At 39.9% G+C, this 27,567-nt stretch overlaps 1 protein-coding gene across 14 annotated transcripts in view; it reads left to right on the top strand.

Annotated features, from left to right (window-relative positions):
• SCAPER (S-phase cyclin A associated protein in the ER) overlaps positions 1-27,567 on the top strand; it is a 492,396-nt gene that overhangs the window by 415,215 nt on the left and 49,614 nt on the right. For all 14 annotated transcript variants that reach the window (XM_023552952.2, XM_023552948.2, XM_023552950.2 and 11 more), the window contains one exon: positions 10,868-11,023. In XM_023552952.2, the coding sequence (XP_023408720.1) occupies positions 10,868-11,023 (156 nt within the window). The remainder of the gene's footprint in view (positions 1-10,867; positions 11,024-27,567) is intronic.

The raw sequence follows: 27,567 nt of genomic DNA, 5'->3' as shown, positions 1-27,567 counted from the left end.
CCTTAAAGCATGATAAAATGTTCAAAAAAAAAAAAAAAAAGACCTACAGTTAAATCATATGTAATGATAAAACTTTGAACACTTTTCCCGTAAGATTAAGGACCATTCATTCTCGTCACTTCTACTCAGCATTGTACTGAAAGTTCTAACTGGTATAATGGGGAGAAAAGATATAAAAGGTATAAAATTTGTGAAGAAAAAATGAAACCACTGTTATTTACAGCGTCATGATTGTATATGTAGAAAAGTATGTAATCTACCCCCACCACAAATAAAAACTACCACAACTAATAAGTGAATTTAGCAAAGTTGAAGGGTATAAGGTCCCTTTATGCAAAAGTCAGTTGTATTTCCAAGTGCTAGGAACAGATAGTTAAAAATTGTAATTTTAAAAACAATACCAGTTATAATAGCATCAGAAAATATCAAATACTTCCAAGTAAATCTATTGAAAGAGGTGAAACACCTCTACGAAGCATTACTGAAAGAAATTAAGACCTATATAAATTGAGAGAGATATATCGTGTTCATGAGTCAGAAGATTGAGTATGCTTAAGATGTCAATTCTCCACAAAATATTTTATAGATTCAGTACAATCTCAATCAAAATACCAGTAGGCTTTTTAAAGAAATTTACAAGTTGGTTCTAAAATTTATATGGAAATGCTAATGGTCTAAAACAGCCAAAAACTATTTAGAAGAATAATTAAATTGGTGGACTGATTTCAGGGTTTACTATACAATTACAATAATCAAGACAGTGTGGTATTAGTATAAGGATGGAACAATAGATCAAAACAGAATTGACAGTCCAGGAATGTTGTTGTTGTTAGATGCCATTGAGTTGGTTCCGACTCATAACAACCCTATGTACTACAGAACGAAACATTGTTCTGTGCCATCCTTGCAATCGTTGTTATGCTTGAGCCCATTGTTGCAGCCACTGTGTCAATCCATCTTGTTGACGGTCTTCCTCTTTTTTGCTGACCTTTTACTTTACCAAACATGATGTCCTTCTTCAGGGACTGATCCCTCCTGATAACATGTCCAAAGTATGTGAGATGCAGTCTCGCCATACTTGCCTCTAAGGAGCACTCTGGTTGCACTTCTTCTAAGACAAGTTTGTTCATTCTCTTGGCAGTCCATGGTATATTCAATATTCTTTGCCAGCACCACAATTCAGAGGTTTCAATTCTTCTTCAGTCTTCCTTATTCATTGTCCAGCTTTCATGTGCATATGAGGCGATTGAAAACACCATGGCTTGGGTCAGGCCCACCTTAGTCTTCAAGGTGACATCTTTGCTTTTTAACACTTTAAAGAGATCTCTTGCAGCCGATTTGCCCAATGCAATGCACCTTTTCGTTTCTTGGCTGCTGCTTCCATGGGTGTTGATTGTGGATCCAAGTAAAATGAAATCCTTGACAACCTCAATCTTTTCTCCATTTATCATGATGTTGCTTATTGGTCCAGTTGTGAGGATTTCCATTTTCTTTATGTTGAGGTGTAATCTATACTGAAAGCTGTGGTCTTTGATCTTCATCAGTAAATGCTTTAAATCCTCTTCACGTTCAGCAAGCAAGGTTGTGTCATATGCATAACACAGGTTGTTGATGAGCTTTCCTCCAATCCTGATGCCCTGTTCTTCGTATAGTCCAGCGTCTCGGATTATTTGGTCAGCATACAGATTGAATAGGTAAGGTGAAAAGATACAGCTCTGACGCATACCTTTCCTGACTTTAAACCATGCAGTACCCACTTGTTCTGTTTGAACAACTACCTCCTGATCCATGTACAGATTCCTCATGAGCACAATTAAGTGTTCTAAAATTCCCATTCTTCACAATGTTATCCATAATTTGTCATGATCCTCACACCTGTGCATATACAGTCAATTGATTTTTGATCGAAGGTTGAAGTTAATTTAGTGGAAAAAGGAAAGTATTTTTAATGAATGGTGCTGGAAAAAACTGGATATCGATATGGAAGAAAATTAACCACTGCCCAGACATAAAATTAATTGAAGATGGATTATAAACCCAAACACAAAAACTATAACCATAAGACTTCGAGCAGAAAATGTGGAGAATATCTTTGCTGCATGGGGATAGGGAAAGATATCTTAGGATGCAAATAATTCACAAAAGAAGATATACAAATAGCCAATAAGTGCTTGAAAAGGCATTCAATATAATTAATCGTCAGAGAAATGCAGGATAAAATGACAAGATACCTCTTTAGATCCACTAGAATGGCTGAAGTCTAACAGATTGAAAATACCGAATGTTGGCAAGAATGTCAAACACCTGGAGCTCTGCTGCATTGCTCCTGGGACTATAAAATGGTATATTTGAAGAACTGTTGACCAGTTTATAAAATTAAACACATCTATCCTATGACCCAACCATTCTACTCCTAGGTATTTACCCAAGAGAAATGAAAACACATGTCTACAAAAAGACTTGCCCATGAATTTTTATAGAAACCTTATTTATAATAACCAAAAACTTTAACTAACCCAGATGTCTATCAATGAGAAGGAATAAACAAATCATGGTATATTCATACAACGGAATACTAATCAACAACAAAAGGGAGGAACTACTGATATACATTCACCAACATGAATTAATCTCAAAAGCGTTATGTTTAGCAGGAGCCAGACACAAAAGAGAACATTTATATGAAGTTCAAAAACAGACCACTGAAGATGTTGCCTCTGTTGGAGGTAGGGGATTGAGTGGAAAGCAAGAGAACTTTCTAGGATAATGAATATGTTCTATATGTTGTTTTGATTGCTGGTTACATGGGTGTATGCAGTTGTCAGAACTCTTCAAATCAAACATTTAAAGTTTATTATTTGTAATTTATATCTCAATAGAAAACAGTTTATTGTAAAAAAAAAAATAACAGAAAGAACAAAGATTATCATAAAAGTGCTTAGCGAGAAGACAGGAGATATGGAGGATGTTGTTATTAGGTGCCGTCGAGTAGTTTCTGACTCAGAGAGACCCTTTGTACAACAGAATGAAACACTGCATGTGTCATGCACCACTATCACGATGCTTGAGCCTGTTGTTGCAGCCACTGTGTCAATCCATCTCGTTCAGTGTCTTCCTCTTTTTCACTGACCCTTTACTTTACCAAGTATCTTAGTTATCTACTGCTGCTATAACAGAAATACCACAAGTGGATGGCTTTAACAAACAGAAATTTATTCTCTCACAGTCCAGGAGGCTAGAAGTCCAAATTCAGGGCACCAGCTCCCAGGGAAGGCTTTCTCTCTTTGTTTGCATTGGGGGAAGGTCAGTCTTCCCTTGGGTCTAGGAGTTTCTCAGTGCTGGGACCTTGGGTCCAAAGGACACACTGTTGTCCTGGCTCTTCTTTCTTGGTGGTACGAGGTCCATCCTCCCCCCTGCCCCCAATATCTCTGCTTGGTATCTGTCTTATATCTCAAAAGAGATTGACTCAAGATACAACCTAATCTTGTAGATTGAGTCCTGCCTCATTAGCATAACTGCCTGTAATCTTGCTTCATTAACATCACAGAGGTAGGATTTACAGCACATAGAAAAATCACATTAGATAACAAAATGGTAAACCATCACACAGTACTGGGAATCAAACCCTAGCCAAGTTGACACACATTTTAGGGGGACACAATTCAATCCATAACACTAAGCATGTTGTCCTTCTCCAGGGACTGGTCCCTACTGATAACATATCCAAAGTACATAAAATGAAGTCTCGCCATCCTCCCTTCTGAGGAGCATTCTGGCTGTACTTCTTCCAAGACAGATTTGTTGGTTCTTTTAGCAGTCCATGGTATATTTGGTATTCGTTACCAACGCCATAATTCAAAGGCATCAATTGTTCTTTGGTCTTCCTTATTCATTGTCCAACTTTCTCATGCATATGAGGCAATTGAAAATACCAGGGCTTGGGTCAGGTGCACCTTAGTCTTCAAGGTGACATCTTTGCTTTTTAACACTTTAAAGAGGTCTTTTGCAGCAGATTTGCCTAATGCAGTACATTGGTTGATTTCTTAACTGCTGCTTCCATGGGCATTGATTATGGATCTAAGTAAAATGAAACCCTTGACAACTTCAGTCTTTTCTCCATTTATCATGATGTTGCTTATTGGTCTAGTTGTGAGGATTTTCCTTTTCTTTATGTTGAGACGTAATCCATACTGAAGGTTGTATTCTTTGATCTTCATAAGTGAGTCCTTTAAGTCCTCTTCATTTTCAGTAGGCAAGGTTGTGTCATTTCCATAATGCAGATTGTTGATGAGTCTTCCTCCAATCTTAATGCTGTGTTCGTCTCCATATAGTCCACCTTCTTGGATTATTTGCTCAGCATACAGATTGAACCAGTATGGTAAAAGGAGACAACCCTGACGTACACCTTCTCTGATTTTAAACTGCCCAGTATCCCCTTGTTCTTTTGGAACAACTGTCTCTTGATCTATGTACAGATTGCTCGTAAGCACAATTAAGTGTTCTGGAATCCCATTATTGGCAGTGTTATCCATAATTTGTTATGATCCACACAGTCAAATGCCTTTGCATATTCAATAAAACACAGGTAAACATCTTTCTGGTACTCTGCTTTTAGCCAAGATCCATCTGACGTCAGCAGTGATATTCCTCCTTCTACTTCCTCTTCTGAATCCAGCTTGAATTTCTGGTAATTCCTTGTCGACGTACTGCTGAAACCATTTTTTTTAATTTTCTTTAGCGAAATTTTACTTCCATGTAATATTAATGATATTCTTCAATAATTTCCACATTCTGTTGGATCACTTTTCATTGGAATAGGCACAAGTATGGATCTTTTCCAGTCTGTTGCCCGTGTAGCTGCCTTCCAGATTTCTTGGCATAGACAAGTGAGCACCTCCAGCATTGTATCCATTTGTTGAAACATCTCAATTGGTATTCCATCAATTCCTGGAGACTTGTTTTTCACCAATGCCTTCAGTGCAGCTGGAACTTCTTCCTTCAGTACCATCAGTTCTTGACCATATCCTACCTTCTGAAATAGTTGAACATCGACCCCTTCTTTTTGTTACAGTGACTCTGTGTATTCCTTCCATCTTCTTTTGATGCTTCCTGCATCGTTTAATATTTTCCTCATAGACTCCTTCAGTATCGCAACTCAGTTTTTAAATTTTTCTTCTGTTCTTTCAGCTTGAGAAATGCTGAGCATATTCTTCCCTTTTGGTTTTCTAACTCGAGGGCTTTGCACATTTCAGTGCAATACTTTACTGTGCCATCTCATGCTACCCTTTGAAGTCTTCTGTACAGGAGATGCTGTCTATGTGGAGGATAAACAACAACATACAAATGTTGAATAATTGGTCTGCCCGAATAAGGAGACAGGAGAAGTGAAACAGAAAATATACAAAAATGGAATGGAAGAATCCTTTATAATGAAAGAAAACATGAATTAGCCAGGTATTTGAAGGGACTGTTTTCATTGTGTGAGATAGGTATTATTATACCTATTTCAAAAATGAGGAGGCTGAGACTCAGATAGGGCAGGTTGTTTTTCCAGGACCACACAGTAACATAACTTGGTAAGACAGGACCTTGACCAAACTACAGCAATAATAATTAGAGTGGTAACAAGAAAGATTCAGGGCTGTTTTATAGGTAGGATTAATGTCTACCTTCAACCTTGGGCCTTGTCTACCTGGTGAGTTCATTTGAAGATTTAAAGGTGCCATCTCCTCCAAGGAGCTCTCCCTGATCCATTCAACCAAAATTAGAGATTCCCACTGTTTTTACTATACAGTAGTAATATCGTGAATGTATATGTAATACAGAACTAATCACATCATGTTGATATTACCATGTGTCAGCTTCTACCTTAAGAGGAACTTGAGGGCAGCATTGGAGTCAGAAATAATGATTACATTATTATTATTATTATTATTATTATTATTATTATTATTATTATTATTATTATTATTATTACCTGATTACAAATAGTTATCCCCAAACTTTTTACATCACTTATGGGATGAATGGTGACATTCATTTAGACAAGAATATTGGGAGTAGGAGATATTGAGAGAAGAAGATAATCAGTTTGTTGGTTTCCCTTTCCCCTCACCCCTTCAGAAGATATAGACATATGGTATATTAGGCGCCTTTAAAGGGAAACATCCAGAAACTGGAAAGAATTTAATGAAAGAAGTTCAGAAAAGATATAGACCTGGAGATAGAGAATTGGGGGTTATTAGGATCTTGAAGATAGTTGAAATCATGGAATTACATGAGTTTACTAAACCTAGATCAAGGATAGAACCTTGGTGGACAGCAGTATTGAAGCAGGGGTGAGAGTGGGTGGCTGGACAAGAGTGGACATTAACTGTTTATATATATCCCTAGATATCCCTTCCAGTTTGTAAATTCCATCAAGAGAAAGCTACCCTTTACCCATTGCTGTCGAGTCGATTCCGACTCATTGTGACACTGTGTATAAATGGAATGAAACACTGCCCAGTCCTGCGCCACCCTCACAATCATTGCTGTGTTTGAGCCCATTGTTGCAGCCACTGTGTCAGTCCATCTTATCAAGGGTCTTCCTCTTTTTCACTGACCCTCTACCTTACCAAGTAATGATATCCTTCTCCAGGGACTGGTCCCTCCTGATAACATGTCCAAAGTACATGAGATGAAGTCTTGCTGTCCTCCCTTCCAAAGAGCACTCTGGCTGTACTTCTTCCAAGACAGACTTGTTCATTTTTCTGGCAGTCCATGTTATACTCAGTATTCTTCACCGACACTGTAGTTCAAAGTCATCAGTTCTTTGGTCTTCCTTATTCATTGTCCAGCTTTTGCATGCATATAAGGCAATAAAGCAAATGGGGAGGCCCAATTTCTGGGGTGCATACCCAAAAAAAAAAAAACCCACTGCCGTTGAGTCAATTCTGACTCATAGTGACCTTATACAGCAACATGTTTCCCAGAATTCCTGTGCTGAGAAGACTGAGAGATTCTGTACAATAAAGCTTTTTGTCCTGAGTATGCTAACAGTCTCAATATTATAATTTTAACTTAACAGTTGCATCACAAAAGATATAATGGCCTTGATGCCAGTATCCGTTAGAAGATTCTATACTCTTCCCTCAAAACTATCAAGTAGGCAAAATGAATTTCCCTGCACTGACCCTTTAGAGCCATTTAGTTTCAGTATCTTCTTAGACAGTCGTCTTAAGATTTCCCATGCCATGACTCATGACCCAGGCAGTTTAGAAAAATATCAGTCCGACTCATTAGTAGGCACTGTAGATAGCCACCAGGTAAACAAAGGAGATGACACTCAGAAAGGACTGCCTGCTCAACAGTGGTTGTTTTGGTTTGGTTGACTTTTTATGCTTTTTATCTCTTCACTCATTTTGAAGTATTTCCTCCTTTCTGGCTTTTTCAAGGCCGATATAGGAAATCCATCTAAACCATTTTTATCTTGAGACTGGGTCGTTTTAAGACTGTGTGTGGTTGCTATTAGTTTTCAGAAATAGTCTCTGAAATAATTTTGCATCCTTTTTTAAGTGATCCAAACTTCAATTAATGTCATTGACTTGTACATGTAAAAAAATGTTGAAATGCCAAATGTGTATATACCCACTTCCTCACTTAACAACATGGTTAGGCTCCAAATACCCAGTTGTTAGGTGAAAATGGCATTATATGAAAATGGAGGATGACCACATCAGATCACAAAATGGAAGATAACTATATCATTACATAACTGCCAAACCACTGATTTACCCAGCCAAGTTGACACATTTTTACTATAGTCATAAATGCAAAGTGTCAGATAACGAGACAGTTGAAAAGTGAGGAGTAGGAGTATATCTTCATATATACATATATGTGTGCATATATATATAACAATAAAAAGTATTCAAATGTCAGTAAGGACCAAAAAAAATGCCTCAGAGAAGCAGTAGATTTAGCAAAAAGGACTCTTATCAGGGGTCGGAAGACCTTAGGACTTTCCAACTCTCCTCCTTGGGCAAGTGCTTTGCCCTCCCTGAGCCTCAGTTTGTTCATCTATCAACGAGGATAGTAATACCAATCTCCACATAGTGAAATGGATTTTCTCATATCCAGCTAGTGGGAATGTAAATTGATTTAAAGTTTTTTGAAGTGCAATATGGCTATACATATTAAGAACCTTGTAAAAGTGTGCATATCCTTTGACTCATTAATTCCACTTCTGGGAAGTAATCTGAAATTCTGACAATGATTTGTACACAAAATGTTCATCACAACATGGTTTACAATGGTGAATATTAAAAATTACTGAGTGTTCAAAAACTATTACACTGTTAGTATATTATGTAGCCATTCTAAAAATATTTTTGTATTCATTCAGACATCTAGAATCTAGATTATTTTACAGAAAATATGTTCAAAGAAATGTGTTAAATGACACCACAGGAATGTAATGAGCAAAATCCAGATTCTGGAAAACTGTATAGAATAAACAACCAGGTTCATCCACAAATAAGTGGCAAGGGAGAAAAAGAGGTATGGAGGGCCAACCTATAGACTAAGAGATTTTAAAAGATATATCAGTCAGCCACAATGTATAGCTCTTGTTTGCGTCCTCAATTTCTTAAGTTATTTAAAACCTTTATGAGACATTTGGAAATTTGAACTCTAGTTATTTGATAATGATAAGGAATTATTATTTTTCAGATATTGGGACAGTGGTATTGTGGTTATGCTTTTTAAGACCTTATTTTCTAGAGATAAAAACTGAAACATTTATGAATGAAATTATATGATGTTTTGGATTTGCTTTAAACACTATGCAAGATGGATGTGGATGCGGGTAGGATTGCCCATGGGTTGATGGTGGTCTGTGTGATGGGTGCGTGGAGATTTATTATTCTATTCTGTTTTTAGTGTGTGTTAAAAATTTCAGTAATAAGCTTTTTTCCAAAAGTTTATTTTGTTGTTGAGAATATACACCAATTCAACAGTTTCTACTTGTACAATTTAGTAACACTGATTACATTCTTCAAGTTATGCACCCATTCTCATCCTCCTTTTCTGAGTTGTTCCTCTCTCATTAACATAAACTCAGTGCCCCTTAAGGTTTCTACCTAACCTTTTAAGTAGCTGTTGTTAGTTTGATCCCATATAGATAGTTCTTAAAAGAGCATAATGCTCACGGCAGACATTTTTCTAGTTAAGCTAGAGTATTATTTGGTTTTAAGGAGAATTCAGGGGGTATTTTTAGTTTACGGTTTAAAAATTATCTCAGGGCAAAAGTTTCAGGAGTTCATCCCTCCATGGTTCCAGAAAGTCCATGAGAATTTGAATTCTGTTCTACATTTTCCCCCTTTCGATCAAAGATTCTCCTGTAGAATCTTTGATCAAAATGTTCAGTAATGTTAGCCAAATAATAATTTTTTTTTAATTTGAAATACAGCTCTTACAAAGATATTTTAACATCGAAATGGCTTAGTCAGTTGAGTGAAAATCAGTATAATATCAATCATGTAGCGGGAAAAAATGAAACAGAAAAACATAAAAGGAAACATTAACCTGTGGTTGTCTTTAGATGGTGTAATCATTGGCAATTTTTTCTGCTTTTCCATACTATATAAATTTCCATAATGAGCCTATATTAATTGCACAATCAGAAAAAAATAATTTTCTACTTTGTATAGTTCATTTTACATGGATCCATAATCAATGCCCATGAAAACAGCAGTCAAATCAAACAATGTATTGCATTGGACAAATCTGCTGCAAAAGACCTGTTTAAAGTATTAAAAATCAAAGGTGTGACTTTGAGGACTAAGATGCACGTGACCCCAGCCATGGTATTTTCAGTTGCCTCATATGCATCCAAAAGCTGGACAATGAATAAGGAAGACCCAAGAAGAATTGATGCCTTTGAATTATGTGTTGGCAAAGAATATTGAATATACCATGGCCTTCCAGAAGAATGAACAAAATCTGTCTTGGAAGAGGCAGCCAGAATGAACCAGTCATTATGACCAGGGTGATGAGTTAACATATGTTGATTTTCAGAATTCCATATTCACAGTTCCTCCCTTTTCATATATGTAAATGTAGTAGCACTGAGTCAGTATAAAATCTTTGAGCTAGGACTGATTTATCTACAAGGTCATTTATTGTCTTAAAATACTATTTTCAATGATCACTGCTTTGTGAACTAATGAAAAAGCTCCTTCCTACTGTCAGTCCAGTTTAATAAACAGCTCTAGAGAGCTGTCTAATGGACTAAAAAGATGAAAGTGACTTCTTAAAATGTCATCGTCGACTCTCAGGACTGGTACTTTTCATAACAGCAATTACATTCTCACTGTTTGTTATTTTCTTAATGGTGATGGAGTTTTTAATAATGGTGAACCTGTAGTTGGTATTAGAAGTTTAAATTGTAACAAGATTGTGTCTGGGTAGCATCATCTTATTTTCTGAATCCCTGCGTTCTTGTGAATTTGGCTCCCTAGCACTTTTAAAAATACCATGAAAAAAGAAAAAAATTGCTATGATAAGAGGGTAGAGGCCATTATAAATCATTTCAACTTTTGTCAGACTCTTTAGACAAGTGAGAAGAATAATCAGATAATCATTTTCATCCCTCTTTCTTGAAAAATAACATCAAAGTAGCCAAAAGAGAGAAGAAAGAATTGCTTCACAGAAATAGCTGATATTCAGAACTAAATCTAAGGAAATTGTTACTTGAGATGCTTTACTCAAACGTGCGTTTGATTGTTTGAGGGGTCCAGGCCTGTGTTTGCTAAGATGTATCATTAAAGGTGAAGATGTTGGCAGCCTACACAGATTGATAACACACATTTTTCCCCACATCTAGCTACGTGGTGAACATGGGTCTGATCGACAAGCTGTGTGGCTGCTTCCTCTCGGTGCAAGGCCCAGTGGATGAGAATCCCAAGATGGCCACGTTTCTGCAGCATGCCGCAGGACTTTTACATGCAATGTGCACACTCTGCTTTGCTGTCACTGGAAGGTAAGGCTCTTACTTAGTCTCAATCTAGACTCAACTTCTGAAACACCTCTTGAATTGTGTCCATCTTGGGGTCAGTTCATAGGGGTGCAGGTGGTCATCTTGGACCCCTTTCCTCTTTGTCCTTCTTAGCTTTTTATATTGAGACCTGCCTGACGTTTCTCATTTTCCCTGACAACATGCTCCTGCCAAAGTATATTTTTCTTGTTGGTGTCATAAACTTGACTATTATTGCTGGAAGAGACCTTAGAGGCCATCCAGTCCCTCTCCCACTGAAGTCCAGAGGAATCAAGTGATTCTCTCCTTGAGTCATCGACAAAGCCCAGACTGGATCAAGCCAGGCCCTCGGCATGACACTGCATAACATCACCGTGCCCACAACCAGTGTTCACATGTTTTCAATTTCACTGTCTACTGGGTTATTTTTTCCCCCTTTTGCCCTTCCTCAAAGGTACCTCCTTGAATAAGGGAAGGGGGAGCTGTTCAAAAACAAGAGCTCCCTGAAATCACACATCACCGTTACCCATGGGCATGGTTAAACCAGTGTGTCAGGGACTACTTCTGGTGTGGTTGGCCCTTTAGACCCCTCACTCCTCCCTGTGGACTGCCCATAAAAACAATAACTCTCTAAGAAGGGCAGGGAAGACCCTCTTAGGTGTTTTATTCCCTCCTCTCCCCACCAAGTAGAGAATCATTGTAATACTGACTCAGTGTTTCTCAAAGGAATATGATATATATCCCTCAGGCATGCTGAAGATGTCCAGTAAAATATTTTTCTTAAATTAATTCTAAACAGTGCTGCATACAAATAATGTATTTTTTAGGGATTCGTCAAGAAGAAAATGAATTATTTGAAACTCGTAGAATCTAGACGCTTAAAAAAGTATTATCCATCCGTATTCAATGCACACAGGTTGCATATGACTATACTCAAAATTTTCAAGAGAGGGAATTTGTTTTCTAAGATGAACATTCTCAACATTTTTTAATCTGTTATGCAAAAGCCCCTAAACTCACCTCTTTTTCCTTACTCTTACCCAGTCCCTTCAATATCAGTCCCATTTCTAGGAAGATTAAGACTGTCTGAGGTGTCAGGGACACGAAGCATGGCCCGTAATCAGTGTTCCAAATTGGCCTGTTCCCTATCTAGAATAGGCAGAGCCCACCCTCCAGGGATTAGATGAAAATTCAGGAAGTGGCTATTTGTGGGGAGCCCTGGTGGTGCAGTGGTTAAAACAATAGATTGCTAACCAAAGTTTGGCAGTTTGAAACCACCAGTGGCTCTGTGGGTGAAAGATGTGGCAGTTTGCTTCCATGGAGATTTTTTTGGAAACCCTGTGGGGTCACTATGAGTCAGAATCGACTTGATGGTAATGGGTTTGGTTTTGGCCTAAGTAGAATCATTGGTACCATACTATACAGAGCCTGGCAGCAATAATAGGGCTCCTTCTGGGGAAGCAGCAACAGTTGCCAGGCTTCTCCCTGGGAGGTGTCCTCTTACCCAGGACAATCCAGCACTGGCTGTTTTGTGTACACAACATTACAAGCCTGCCAGCAGCATCTCAAGTCTGCATCACCTGTGCTCTCTGATTCCAGATGAATATCACAGACTTATAAGCATTTCCGTATGTGGTTGCAGTACAGTTTCTGGGCTTCAGCTTTCACCAACACACAGATTCAGTGACTTGAAATCTAGAACTTGAAAGAAACTTAAAGGTCATTCACACCCCCCCTTGTTTTATAGGAAGAGCCAAACTGACTTGAATTAGGACCTAAGATTCACAGCTTGGTGCTCTGTCCTACACATTTGACTTTATAGTATTCAAAATGTGGGAACATGTATTTCATCCCTTTGAAGATGTTCTAAATTACGTATACGGAAGACAAGATCCTCCTCCCGTTAATGCTACAGCCATGCCCTTGTTCAGTAGACATTCACTGAGCACCTGCCAGCCACCAAGCTAGGTATAGTGACATTGCCCTCAGGGAGCCCAGAGTCTGAAGTGGAGTCAGACTTGTAAACAAATAGCTGCAACATAGCAGCTGCAGCAGAAGAGAATATGCACAGAGGAAGAAGTAAAGCTCTCCCAGAGGAGGTTAGGGAAAGCTCCAGTGGGCTGGACCTTAAAGGATGAGGCAAATTAACCAGGAAGACAAGTGGAACGAAAAAGTTGATTGAGGAAAAGAGCATAATATGTGCACCGTATGATGTAGCAGATGTCCCTGGTGCTTTACCCATATCCTTTTGGCCCCCTCTGGAGATTACCTGCCAACGACTTGCTGTGTTTCTCTGCCTGAGGACATTCTCTGGACAAAGAGCTGCTTGCCAGAAGCACAGGGTGGGGGGCTAACACTTGCAAGAGTGACCTACCAACAGTAAATTGATGCTTAAGACCCCAGCTTCTCTAACCCTCAGTGGGACAATTCTGAGACATATTCTATACAGACTCTCAGAGAGTCCTCAGTGGTAACTTGTTCATTAATACATCCTTTATTGGCTTTTCTCACTTCCCTGTTTCCCTTTGCTATTTCCTCACAAATTAACTACTTGTGCCCATTTCCTTATTTCAAGGTCTGCTCTTGGAACAACCCAAATGAATTAGATATGGATATATAAGACATTGTGTTGTGGTGACTGTGGGAGAGGGAAGGGAAATGAGGTGTTAAATGAGCTCAATTAAATGTTAGCTCCTGGGAGCCTCAGAGAGAGGCAAGAGCTTGATGTGGTAGATTAGAGCTGTGGAAGGCTACTGAAGTTTTTTAAGAGGGAGTAACAAGGCCAAATATCTGTTATAGAATGTTCGCTCCTGAAAAGTGTAGAGATGGCCAGAGTACAGGGGCGGATTAACCATAAACAAGGTATGCACAGACTTACAGTAAGCATAAATAAGCAAGGTACACACAGGCTTACTTGTTTACTTACTAATCTATAGTGTACAATTTCACCTGCTTTTCACCACATCAAAGATGAAGCCCATGTGAAATTGTGCACAAGTAAGCCCATGTGTACCTTGTTTATTGGGTAATCCATCCCTGTTGGAATGGGATGAGCCTAGAGGCAGAAGGAATAGTAAAGAGGCTCTTGCATGATACAAGTGCTAAATGCTGAGAGCCTGTAGGGGCAGTGGAAATAGAGACTGAGCAAATACATTTAAGAGGAGGTAGAACAAATATAGGGTCACTATGAGTTGGAGTCAATTCGACAGCAACCGGTTTGGTTTTGGGGTTTAGAACAGATGTAGGGGAGGTAGCACAGGACTAGGTGGTGTGGAAGGTGAAAGGGAGAAATCTAGAATGACTCCCAGGATTCTGACTTTAGAATTTTGAGTGGTAGGTGGTAATCTCTGAATTAGGGGATATAAGGAGTAGTTTTCCATAGGGGAAATAGGAGTTTGGTCCTAGACACACCTAAGGATGATCCAAGTAGACCAAAGTCTAGCATGTGTATAGATACATAATGTGTATTATATGTGTGTAATTATGAAATATAATTGTTTCTATGTGCATACAACTAGATTTTAAATAAATCAGTGATTTACTTTTAGTGTTTTTTTTAACAATTCTTAATTGATTTTTTCTTAATATAACTTCCTCCCCAACCTCAATTGCTCAACAAATTTCTATTAATAGAACTTGCTACAAAAGCAGATTATTCTATAAAAAAGGTCCAGGTGGTTTCCTGCCTTGACCTACCTAGGAAATCCTTAGCTGCATCAGTGTAAGCTGCTTATCTGAAAGAGGTGAGAACATGGCTCTTGATTGCTGTTCTTCCTCTCAGCCTTCAGTCACCCATCATTTCCTGAACACCCCCAGACGATGGGAATAGAGGTAGTTTTTCCTACCTCATCAGACTTGTTCACCTATGATATTTACAGACCATTTCGTACTACATTCCATTTCTTCACGGAAATTATATTTCTAAACCATAAGCTATAGTCACCTGTTGAAGCTCTTTGGTACGTGCATTTAACAGAGTTTCTGCACTAGGTCACAGCCATGTCCAGAAGGGAAGGTAGTGTGATTGTTGGAGTGAGCCACAGAATGCCTGTTTTGGCTACTAGGAGAAGCCAGCAAGAGTCAGAGAGTTAAGGAAGGCTTGTCCTCAAAGCCCTTTTGTGACCAGCAGGAATAAAAGACACAGAGGAGCCAGAGGGACCTTCAAAAATTGGCCTCTTGTGCTGGCAGACTCTGAGATAATTAAGCGGACTAATTGGTAGCACAGGGCTTTGAGTAAACACTGTGCGCTCTGCCGGTGGCCCAGCCTTTGTGGTGGTGAGTACAGCAGGTCCGCCTTTGCACTGCTCCTCTATTGTGCCCTTAATCTCCTCGTTTTTACCTAGATTTTCTGGAATACAATTTGTGTGTCAGAATTTGTGCTGTTAATCTTTGCTTCATCATGGGAGGGGAAAGCGCTGATGATTTTTGTACCAGGCTTGGTTTTGAACAATGAAATGGCGTTTGTTTAAGTTAAAATTGAATTTGGGATCCTCTGGTGAAAGGATTGATCTTGTGTTAGGATTAGCCCGGAGTTTTAACTGGGGAACTGTACACAAGCTGTAATTCTTAATCATGTAAACAAAATTCAACCATCTTTTTTATAAGACTTTCAGAAATGCCTGTTTCTTTGGCCCGTTTTCCATTCTTGGTCCTATAGGAAGTATAGAGAAAAGAGTGGTTTTCAGATCTCAGAGCATCAGCTCAACTGCCATAATTGGCTGAGGCTCTGAGGCCCTGAAAAGGTGCTGACTGCTCAGAACTAATAGGAAAAAAACATTAAAAATTATGATTATTATTGCAAGCAACACAGGCCCTTCAGTCAATCAGCATTCATTTACTATATTCATAACTGTGCTAGGCAGCACAGTAAGAGAGCCAGGGAGCAATGGACCCACAGAGCTTACAATCCTTATTACCGCAGGAAAGAAGGAGAGGAGCATGTAAAACCTTGCTAACTCTGATTGGTTGGAGGAGACTAGTTTTGAATTCTAAAGTATTTTTATACAAAAAGGAAGTTTGTTGTTTTATGTGTTTGTTTTTCATTTCCATGCCCATAAACTACACTAACAAAATGTGTTCTAGCCAAGATCCCTGGAAACCTGTGTAAGAAAAGGATAAAAGAATGATGTATAATTTAGCCCATTAATTATGTGGATATAAATGAGTGCTTCTCAAGTGTTTAAGGGTGCTTGAAAATCGTTTGTGTTCAACCAAAGGTAAACTTTAACTCTGCCTGCCTGAACTGTTCCTTCATTCATTGAACAAATATTTATGTAGCACTTGCTCTGTGCCAGTCCCTGTGCTGGGCCTGGGAGAAAGCAGAGATGACTCAGACACAGATTGTGTCCTTAAGGACTTTGTAAACTAGTAAGGGAAAGAAGATGCATATACAAATATCCCTGGTATAAGCCAGAGAGTGATAAAAGAGGATAATACATGAAAAACACTTAGCATGCTGCATGACACATAGTAAGTGCTCAATAATTGTTGGAAAAAACTTTTTCTTTTACCATTATCATCATCATCGTTGATGGCGTTCAGAGGAGGGAGAAATCACTCCTAGTTGTAGGGACTTAACCTGGACTTTGAAAGATGGGAAGGGTCAGAATGTTTAGAGTTGAGAAAAAGGTAGACAAAGAAATAGCACAAGCAAAGGCAAGGCAACAAAAAAATAAGAAGAATGAATAGGGTACTGTAGCTGGATTTTGAAACATATATGGTGGTATTTTAGTGCATCCCAGGTTCTTATGAGGTTCAAATAATAAATGTAAAAATACTTCATGAACTATATAAAATGATTTGCTGAGATATGGCAGTGCCAGTAATGTTATTAAAGCTTTTGAACAGGGAAGTGACATGCTGAGAGCCATATTTTGTGAGCACTAATCAGGCATCAAATGAAGAATGTATTAGAAAGGAGGAAGAAAGTGGGAGGGGCAATTAACAGTCCTCTGGGCAAGAGGGAAAAGAAGATATTGAAATATTCTCTCATAGTCTCTTTTTGTGTGTGGTATCACCAGTGTCCCAGGCACCAGACTCCAGTACTCATCATCTCTATCTCCCCTCTCTTCCATGTACCCCAGATCTAATCTGCTGTCAGATTGTATTGATTGGAAGGGACCCTAAAGTCACCTAATCCTGTCTTCCATTCAGACTTGAATCTATAGGGTCAACTTGATTGCAGTGGGTTTGGTTTTTTGGTTTTAGTGGCAGGGAACTTGTTACCAACTGATGGAGACTGTTCTGTCCCTGGCCAGTTTTGATGCTTAGAAAGTCTCTCCAAAATCTGTTTCCATAGTCCTACCTATTAATACTGCTTGCTCCTTGGTGACATGCAGAATAATCTAGCTCCACTCTTCTCCCTGAACTCCCCTGGTTCTCACATTACCTTATGCCCTCGTTCTTTGTTTTTTTTATTTTTTCTCCTTGTTCTGGCTACTATGGCTGTGAAACAAATGACCCAAAAATTTAGAAGCATAAAACAACCATCTATTAATCTCACAGATTCTTTGGGTCAGGAATTCTGTCAAGGCATAGGACGGACAGCTTATCCTTGTTTGTCCCACAATGTCTGGGGCCTCAGTCAGAGGACTTGAAGGCTAAGGGTTGGAATCATCTGAATCCATGTTCACTGAAGTCCCTGATTGATGCTGTCAGCTGGAGATCCTTCCATGTGGTTTGTCTGCGTGGGTTAAATTGGGCTACCTCACAGCGTGGTGGCAGGGTTCCAAGAGTGAGCATCCTGACAGAGTGTCAGGTAGAAACCATATCATCTTTTTATGACCTAGCCTCAGAAGTCATGCGGTAGTATTTCCACTGCATTCTGTTCATCAAGGCAGTCACCAAGTCCCACCCAGATTCAAGGAGAGGAGAAACAGACCTTGCCTCTTGATGCAGAATGTGAAGTTTCCAGAAGAGCATGTGAGACCAGAAATATCTCTGTGACTGTGTTTGAAAATTTTAATCTGCCACATTCTAACCTATTCTAAAGGTAAACTTACTCCCCAGTCTCATACTTGGTACTTTCCTGCTATTTCTTGTTAGCTCTTCATTACTGTTAACTCCTAAATCTTTTGTTGTCATTAGCCACTGCCCTTGGGCAAAAAGTTTTCTGGGGTCAGGAGATGGGAAATGAAGTTAGTATATTAGGACCGACAAGTGAAACTAAGGGAAAAGTATTTATTGAGTACCTTCTATGTGCCAGGCCCCAAGTGCTCTGCATGGGTTATCTCCCCAGTAGCATTCAGCAGTGCTGCTCACTCTGTCTAAGGGGGCATAACAGCCTTAGAACTGATAAGGAGGAGTGACTGTCCACATCCTTCCGATCTGAAAAGTGAGAAGAATACAGGAACAGGAACCCCTGGGCTGTCTCTGTTCACAACTGGGCAAGTACTAGTATAGAGATTTCTGAAAGATCCATCCCAGCTGATATAAAGCCCCAGATGACTTACATGGACGGAAAGATGAGTACTTCAATGATACAGTTCAGACTGAGTGCCCACTATGTGCTAGGTGTTGTACCAGAGAAAGGGAGCTAGCAGGGCTCCAGCCCACAGAGCCAAGGTTTAGAAGCAGCCTTCACTGGCTCACCACTCCCAGAATGACTAGGGTATGGTGAAGGAAGTCCATCAATACATGGGCAGGCTCACCAGCCTTAGGGCAGCAGAATTGTCCAGGATACACTTGCAGTTGAAGTTCCATTGACTTGAGGACTTTGGAGGCAGAAACTGAAGAAGAAAACTCTTGTGGTCTGTTATGTTGAAGAGCACAGGTTTGAGAGTCAGAAAGATATGCGTTCAGTTCCTGCTGTCCTACCTCTGTGACCTTGAGCAGGTTCCTTAGCTTTTCAATGCCTATTTCCTCACATGTAAAAGTGAATTTGATAATTCCTCCTTCACAGGGTTGGACAGGTCAGAGGCAAATGTTGACTAACACATCTGTTGCCCTGATCTCTTGCTTGTGGTGCTATTTTTTATATATATTTATTATACCTTACCTTGTTCCAAAAATATCTGAGATGACTTATAAAAGTATATACTTTTTTCTTAATGAGAAAATTAGAATGAAAGAAAATAGGTAGGATAAGTGAATCAGTTATTCAGCTGTAAAGAGAAATGAAGGTCTGATACCCGTTAAGTCATGGATGAACCTTAAAAACGTTAGGCTGAGAAAAATAAGTCAGACACAAAAGGGCAAATACTATATGATCTCACTTATATGAAATATCTAGAATTGGCAGATACATAGAGACCACAGTTTATTAGTGGTTCCAGAGTGAGTGGGGGGCGGATGGGGAGTTACTGCTAAGGGGCCCTTAGTTTCTTTCAAGGGTGATGAAAAAATTTGGAAACAGTGGTGGTGGTTGTACAACATGGTGACCATAATTTATGTCCCTGAATTATGTATGTAAAAATGGCTAAAATGACAGATGTTTTGCTATGTATATTTTACCACACTAATAATAATAATAAAAGGTCAATCAAGCCAGAGGTAAGTAAGGTTAAGGCACAAACTGCATGCATAACAAGGCCCTGATAGACATTTCTCTTGGAATTCCTAAATTTCGACCAGGACATTGTATTTCATAAATCAGATCCTGAACTCACTGGCTTTTACCCAAAGTTGGCTGTTTCTCCCAACTACCTTATTCTGCTCATGATTGTAGTCATCTGACCAGATTTTAAGGTCCAGAACCTTAGCCATCTTTGACTTCTCTCAGAATCATGTCTAACCCTATCCACTTCAATCAAAGGAACGCTTGCCTCAGAAATCTGAGATGGCACCTACTATTTATGCCTTTTATTTGGTACTTGCCCTATATGTATGGTTTATGTCTTCAATTTAAGAGATTTCCCTAAAGAAAAAAAAAAAAGAGAGAGACTAAATATCCTACCCTCTCTTTCTTCTGGCACCTAGCACCAAGCCAGAAACAAAATAAAAGCTCAGGAAATAACTGTTTTTGGCAGAGCCATCAAATACTAGTGTGCACCACTGACATGTGCCAGGACCCCATTTCCTGGGCTTATTCTTCATATAGGAAGAAGGGCTGCCTACATCTCATGTTCTTCTTCCTCTAAGGTATGAAGGAGACATCCGAGGCCCTCGTTTCCTTGGCATGCCTTGTGAAGATCAACTCTTTCCTCCCTTCCTAACATTTCTTGGCAAATCTCTATTCATTACTATTTATTAAGCATTTGTATGCCAGGCACTTGTCAAGGTACTGGGAATTCAGTGGCAAATAAGACGCCTGCTCTTATGGAGCTTGCAGTCTAACACGGTGAAAAAAAGACAATAAAGCAAATAAGGTAACTTTTAGCTAATGATAAATAATACAAGAAAATAAAGCAAGGTAACATAGCCGAGTGACTTGAGCAAGGGCTTCTGCAGATTAGGTGGCCAGGGAAGGCTTCTCTGGAGAGGTGACACTGAAGCTAAGAAGGAGGCAACCATGTGAAGCTCCAGAGGAAGAGTATTCCAGTTGGGAAGAATGGGAAGGCCCTGAGATGGATATATTCCAGAAACAGCCGGCGGTATACTGGAATGTGATGAGCGAGAAAAGACGGTGGTAGGACATGAAGTCAGAGAAGTAAAAACCAGGAGATGAGGACAGAGAGATTAAAAGTTTGGATTTATTCCAAGTGTGATGGGAAGCCATTGGAGGATTTTCAATAGGAGACTGGCATGATCTGATTTACTTAAAAGGAAAAAGAAAATGGATTAGAGGGGCAAAAATGGAAGCAGGTAGACCAGTTAGTTAGGAGGGTACTGCAATCATCACGCAGCCGCTGATCTGACAAGTTTTTTTCCATTCCAGTTACTCACCTTCACTTGGTAACGCATCAGGGTCTCTGGCAGAGCCCCTGCAGCCCAATTGCCAAATCCTAAAGATAAGAGGGACCCAAAAGATCAGCTAGACAAGCCAGGCGCAGTACAGCAGCACAGGGCCCTTTCTGTTTACAGTGAGAGGAAACGGAAGGTAGAGAGGGCAAAAATGTCTCATCTGAGGGGTGTTACTGGACAACAGCCAGAGCCTACAATTTCAAGATCTAGGACTGCATCCTGTTGTCAGTCCTGCTTGCATTCTCACCTTGTGGGCCCTTCCCTGCCCTTTCACCCATTCACCTTTAGTTTTCCCAAGACCATCCTGAGCCTATCACCTCTTCACTCCTCCACTTTCTCAGGTCTCCATTCAGATGTTTGCCAGAACCCAGAGTTTCTTCTTAATGGCCTCACCCTTTACCTTCCATCCCCACCCATATCCTCTTGGTCTTCTCCTTTCTCTACCTTCTTCCAGGATGTTGACCCCAAGTAGTAAGAATGTTCGTGCCATTTTCATTATTTATTATTTTTCAGGACAGTTCCTCTGAGTTCAGCTGAAACTCCTAATTATGTATTTTGGAAATCCCCCCAGATATCTAAGCCTCTCCCTACCCAATGTTGTCACCCTTTAACTGTCCCAGTATTTTTCTTCTTCTCTAACCAGATGTCTCGACATTTGTTGTTTATGCACTATTATTATATTTATTTCATCTATTATTGTATTTATATGTTATTATTTATTTTTAGTGTTTGTAGATACATTTATTCCACTTTAACTTTTCTCTTGCCCTTACATCTCCACTAAGTCATCCCCGTTCCCTTTGACAGAACTTCAAATTAGGTTTGCATTACATAGGTTTGAACATCAACCATGTCGTTGTTGTTGTTAGGTGCCCTCGAGTCGTTTCCAATTATTAATGGATGTTTGCAGCAGTTTCTTCTCATTTTGAGTCGTGCCACATCAGCAAATGAAGGTCCCAAAAGCTTTAGTCCATTGACGTCATTAAGGTCGACTCTACTTTGAGGAAGCAGCTCTTCCCCAGTCGTCTTTTGAGTGCCTTCCAACCTGGGGGGCTCATCTTCCAGCACTATATCAAACAGTGTTCCTCTGCTTTTCATAAGGTTTTCACTGACTAAGTCTTTTCAGAAGTAGACTGCCGGATCCTTCTTCCTAGTCTGTCTTAGTCTGGAAGCTCAGCTGAAACCTGTCCTCCATGGGTGACCCTGCTGGTATCTGAATACCGGTGGCATAGCTTCCAGCATCACAGGAACACACAAGCCCCCACAGTATGACAAACTGACAGACACGTGGGGGAAACATCAACCATATACATAACATATAGGGTCACGAATGGGGGGAGTTGGTATTGTTTATATATGTTTGCATGTTTGTGGGTACATAGGCGATTCACATCTGTTACAATATTTCAGTACTGGACAGAATTTTAGACATCCCCAGTCCCGTGCCCAGCTGGGTTTTGAGTGACCTCAGCCACATTAATGGTATGTGATCTTCTGCCTCTTCCAAGATGGGAAAGAATATCTCACCAAACATCCCATTTCACTTTTGGAGGTTCTAATTGTTCGAAAATTTTCCATAAGTTTATCTAATGTCTACTTTCTGATTACTTCGCTCCTCTGGGGCCGTAATTGACAAGTATATTACCTCTTCAGTCTGAAAATGCCCTTTGTGTCCTACAGTTCTGAGTTAGATATGCCAACTCCTTCGAATGTTCCTCAGGTAACGTTGTTCCCAGATACTTTCACTACACCATTTACCTTCCTTGGGAACATTCTGGCATATCCGTGACTCTAATGTAGTACAGCACCCAGTGCTGGACCCAGTACTTCCAGAGTAGTCGAACAGTACAGTGGAGCAGAGCTAAACCTTCCTTGTTTTGTACATTGTATTCCTACTAATTCATGGATAATCTAGCAACACTGTTTGCTCCTCTGAACTGGTAAGCAGCTAGTTTGCTAACTCTTCTTCCCACTTATTTTTGATAAGCCACATTCCAGTCCCCTGCCACTCGCCCTCTTCCCATCCTGTGAGTCATCTTCTGTCCTATGCATATGCAATTAGGTTTTATAATCTAAAAATAGGACTTAACAGCCATTTCTATAAATTTTATTCTCTTTTTAGTCTTCGTATTTATTTTTAAGTAAACTTTTTTATTGGTCACTCATCCTCCCTGAAACCATTTTCATTTCACTTCAAAGACACTGCACTCTCCTGGTTTTATTCGTACCCCACTAGATGCCACGTTTCAGTTTCTTCTGCTGTTTTTTTTTCTTCATCACCCAGTTCCTAAACATCGGAATGCTCCCAGGCTCAATCCTCAGACTGCTACCTATGCTCACTCACTAGATGAGCTCCTGGCTTTAAATACCATCCATGTGTCAGTGACTCCCAAATATCTCCAGCCCAGACCACTCTTCTGAACTCAGGCTTGTATATTTATTAAGTCATTGAACAAATGTTTATTTTATTGAGTGGCTACTATGTGTCAGACACTGTTCTGAGCCCTGGGGATATGTTGTTGTTAACTGCCATCCAGTTGACCTCTGACTCATGGCATTCTCATGCATAATGGGAAGATGCTACCCAGTCTTGTGTCATTCCCATGATTGGTTAAGACTGTTATGATCCATAGGGTCTTCATTGACTGATTTTTGGAAGTAGATTGCAGGCCTTTCTTCCTAGTCCATCTTAGTCTGGAAGCTCCACTGAAACGTGTTCAGCATCCTAGCAACATACCAGCCTCCACTGACAGGCAGATGGTGGCTGCACGTGAAGTGTATTGGCCGGGAATCACAATGAACAAAACAGACTAAAACCCCTACCCTTGGGAAGCTTATTTTATCCACCTTCTAATTCAGTATCCCCACTTAGATGTCTAATAGACATCTGGAATTTAACAAGTTTTCCCCCCAGACTGAGCTGGTTTTCCCCCAGACATGCTCTATCCACTGTCATCCGCATTTCTGTAAATGGCAACCACATTCTTCTAATTACTCGAGCCAAAAACTTGGGAACCATTTTTTACTTCTCTTTCTCTCATGTGCACATCCAATCTATCAGGAAATCCTCTTGGCTTTCCCTTTTGAATATTTTCAGAATCCAACCACTTCTTACCGTGTCCATGACTACCATCCTGGTCCACCCACCATCATCTTTCACCTGAATGATTGAAATGGCCTAATTGGTCTCCCTGCTTCTGCCTTGGCTCTTCTGAAGATCTTTTTCAACTCAGTAGCTATAATGATCATTTTAAAACCTAAGTCAGATTACATTACTCCTCTGCTCAAAATCTTGCAATGGCTTCCTAGCTCATTCGGTAGAATCCTTAAAGTGGCCCACAAGGCCCTACCTGATATTCTCCCTGTTCCCTCTCTGACCTCATCTCCTATTACTCTTGTACTAACTCACCCTGCTCTAGCAACTGGCTGCCCTTTTTTTTTTCTTTGTAAAAATATAGATAATGTGATATTTGCCAATTCAACATTTTTCACATGTATAATTCAATAAAACCAATTACATCAATCATGGTGTGTAACCATCACCAATATCCTTTGCACACTGGCCTTCTTGCTGTTTCTTACATATGTCATGCATGTTCCTGGCTCTAAGCCGAGGGACCGGCTGCTCCTCTGCCTGGAGCACCCTTCCCACAGATCCTTACATGGCTTACTTCCTCACTTCCTGCAGAATTCTGCTTAAATAACACCTTACAAAGGGCTTCCCCAACTACACTCTATAAAATAGCGTCACACACACACACACACCTATGTTTCATTTTCTAGCTGTGTCCCCTGCTCTTCTATAGCACTTACCACATTTCACGTATTATTATGTATTACATAGTATATATTTACTTGTTTATTCATCTGTCTTCCTGCACTGAAGTTTTGAGTAAGTAGACCTTCCGTAAGTATTTGTTGACCAGATGAATTATGAATGAATGAATGAATGGGCCCACTGTAGTAGGCAGAATAATGACTCCTCCCCCTACCCCAGATGTCCGTATCTAATCCCCAGACCCTGTGAATGTTACTTTACATGGTAAAAGCGACTTTGCAGGTGTTGTAAAGTTAAGGATCTTGAGACTGGGATAGTAGCCTGGATTAGCAAGGTGGGCCCAATATAATCACAAGGGTTCTTATAAATAAAAGAGGGAAGCAGGTGAGTCAGAGTTTTGAATATGCTATGCTGCTGGCTTTGAGGGTGGAGAATGGATCATGAGCCAAGAAATGCAGGAAGCCTGTAAAAGCTGGAAAAGGCAAGGAAACAGATTCTCCTCAAGAGCTTCCAGAAGGAACACAGCTCAGCTGACACCTTGATTTTAACCTAGTGAGACCATTTCAGGCTTTTGACCTCCATAATTTGTATTATTTTAAGCCTCTAGCTCATGGTAATTTGTTACATCAGCCAATAGGAAGGAGTCCGGTGACACAGTGATTAAGAAATTGACTGCTAACCAAAAAGTCAGCAGTTCGAATCCACCAGCCACTCCTTGAAAATCCTGTGGAGCAGTTCTACTCTGTCCTATCAGGTCACTATGAGTCGGAATTGACGCGAGGGTAATGGATTTGGTTTTGGTTTTGGTTAAGCCACTAGCTCATAGTAATTTGTTACAACAGCCAATAGGAAACAAATACACTCACCTTCACCCATTAGACTGTAACCATCTCTAGGACAGGTCTGGTCTTTGTTGACTTTGCACGTTATAGATGCTCAGTGTTTCTGAAGCACAGGCTTTTTAAATAGAGAGTACCTGTCAGAGCATCGGGCTCCTTTGAGCTCATCCCAAAGTCTGTTTAATGATGATATTTCTAGGTGCAGATTGGCTTGCCCAGAGTATCCCAGAAAGCAAGAACCCAAAGTTAGAATAACCCTAAGAAATAACTCACCTCACATCACCCTTCATCCAAAGATTAGAGAGGCCCATAAAACAAAATGAGACTAAAGAGGCACACTAGCCCAGGGGCAAGGACTAGAAGGCAGGAGGGACAGGAAAGCTGGTAGAAGGGAACCCGAGGTCAAGAAGGGAGAGTGTTAACATGTAGTGGGGTTGTTAACCAATCTCATAAAACAGTATGTAACTGAGCATCTATAATGTGCAAAGTCAACAAAGACCATAAAACTAACTGTTCAATGAGAAGTTTGTTTGTTCTGTAAACCTTCATCTAAAGTTCAATAAAAATAATAAAGATTTTTAAAAATTAAAAGAAAGAATTCACCTCTCCTTGAACAGTGAAGTTTTCTTCCATCATTGGGGGAGACAATGACTTAATCCTACTCGCTGCCAACAGGATGGTGACCTTGGAATGGAGTTACCTGGGGTCAGGGACTAAAATGGGACTTTCTCACAAGAGACCTCAGGGATTCCAGAAGTAAAGAAATGAACAAAGCCATATCTGAGAAGCCGGGAGAGCAGTCTAGAGGATCACTAGCACTAAAGGACTTCAGAGTGGATATTACCAAGCCAGAAATCAAGGGATCAGGGAGATGACAGCAAACCAGCCAGGAACAAATGGAAGAGGGGATTGTAGTATCTGGACCATCACAGCTGCTTTTTTTTGCCAAATAAGCCTGGTACAAGGGGCCTCGGTAGTGCAACGGTGTACCACATGACTGCTAACTGAAAGGCTGGCAGTTTGAACTCACCCAGTGTCTCTCTGGGAGAAAGGCCTGGCGATCTGCTTCAGTAAGGATTACAACCAAGAAAACCCTACGGAGCAGTTCTGCTCTGTCACATGGGGTCACTATGAGTCAGAATTGACTCAGTGGCATTCAACAATAACAACAACAACAAATCTTGGTGCATAATTGATTTAAGATACCAAAGATGGACTGGATAGTACCTGATTCATGCCCTCACAAATCACTGCTTTTTTTTGCCCAGCTGTCTTCTCCTTGGAAACCCTGGTGGTGTAGTGGTTAAGCGCTATGGCTGCTAACCAAAGGGTCGGCAGTTCGAATCCACCGGGCGCTTCTCGGGAACTGTCCTAAAGGGTCGCTATGAGTCGGAATAGACTCAACGGCACTGGGTTTGGTTTTGGGTTTTATCCTCTCCTTTAAGCAAGAGTAGGGTTTCCAGGCCCTGTACAGGGGTATTGGGGGCCCAGTTACAGCTTTTCCTAATTGAATCTAGCTTCAAAAAAAAAAAAATTTTTTTTTTTTTTTTTAATGAACAGAAATGAGTATACCACAAAGATTTCTAGTCCTGGAGGCCAAACAAAAGCACTTTAAAATGAGGTAAAATTGAGATCTCAAAGTGCAGTATACAAAATTTCAGATCTGATTTTTCACATCGTTCACGTATTTTTTAAAAAGAAAACTTTATATCCCATGCCTGATATGAATAAGGCCTTTTACATTTTTATTATAAACATTTAGGCTTAAAGTGATTATGACTGACAGTTAAGACCAACAGGAGCCAGTGGCCTGTTCCTGAACAAATTATCTGTATTTCAGGGTAAATCAAAAGTAAACATTCTCTGAAGTCCCTTCAGGTCTCCATTAGCCCCGTGGAAGCCAAAGGCAGCCGACAAAGCTCCCACCTCCCCGGATGTGTTCTGTGGTCTCACTTGAAAATGAATAGTCTTTTCCATAAAGCGGCAGTATATTCATTTGGAACCATTTCTGCATCTGAGATTTTGAATATGTATTTATTTTTCCTCAGTGAACATTTTTATTTCATCAGGAGAATATTGCAAAAGATCCAGGG

Source organism: Loxodonta africana, chromosome 13 (assembly GCF_030014295.1).
Source record: "Loxodonta africana isolate mLoxAfr1 chromosome 13, mLoxAfr1.hap2, whole genome shotgun sequence".
NCBI classification, from domain to species: Eukaryota; Metazoa; Chordata; class Mammalia; order Proboscidea; family Elephantidae; genus Loxodonta; species Loxodonta africana.
The sequence above is the reverse complement of the archived record's forward strand: the minus strand, read 5'-3'. Positions and strand labels throughout refer to the sequence as shown.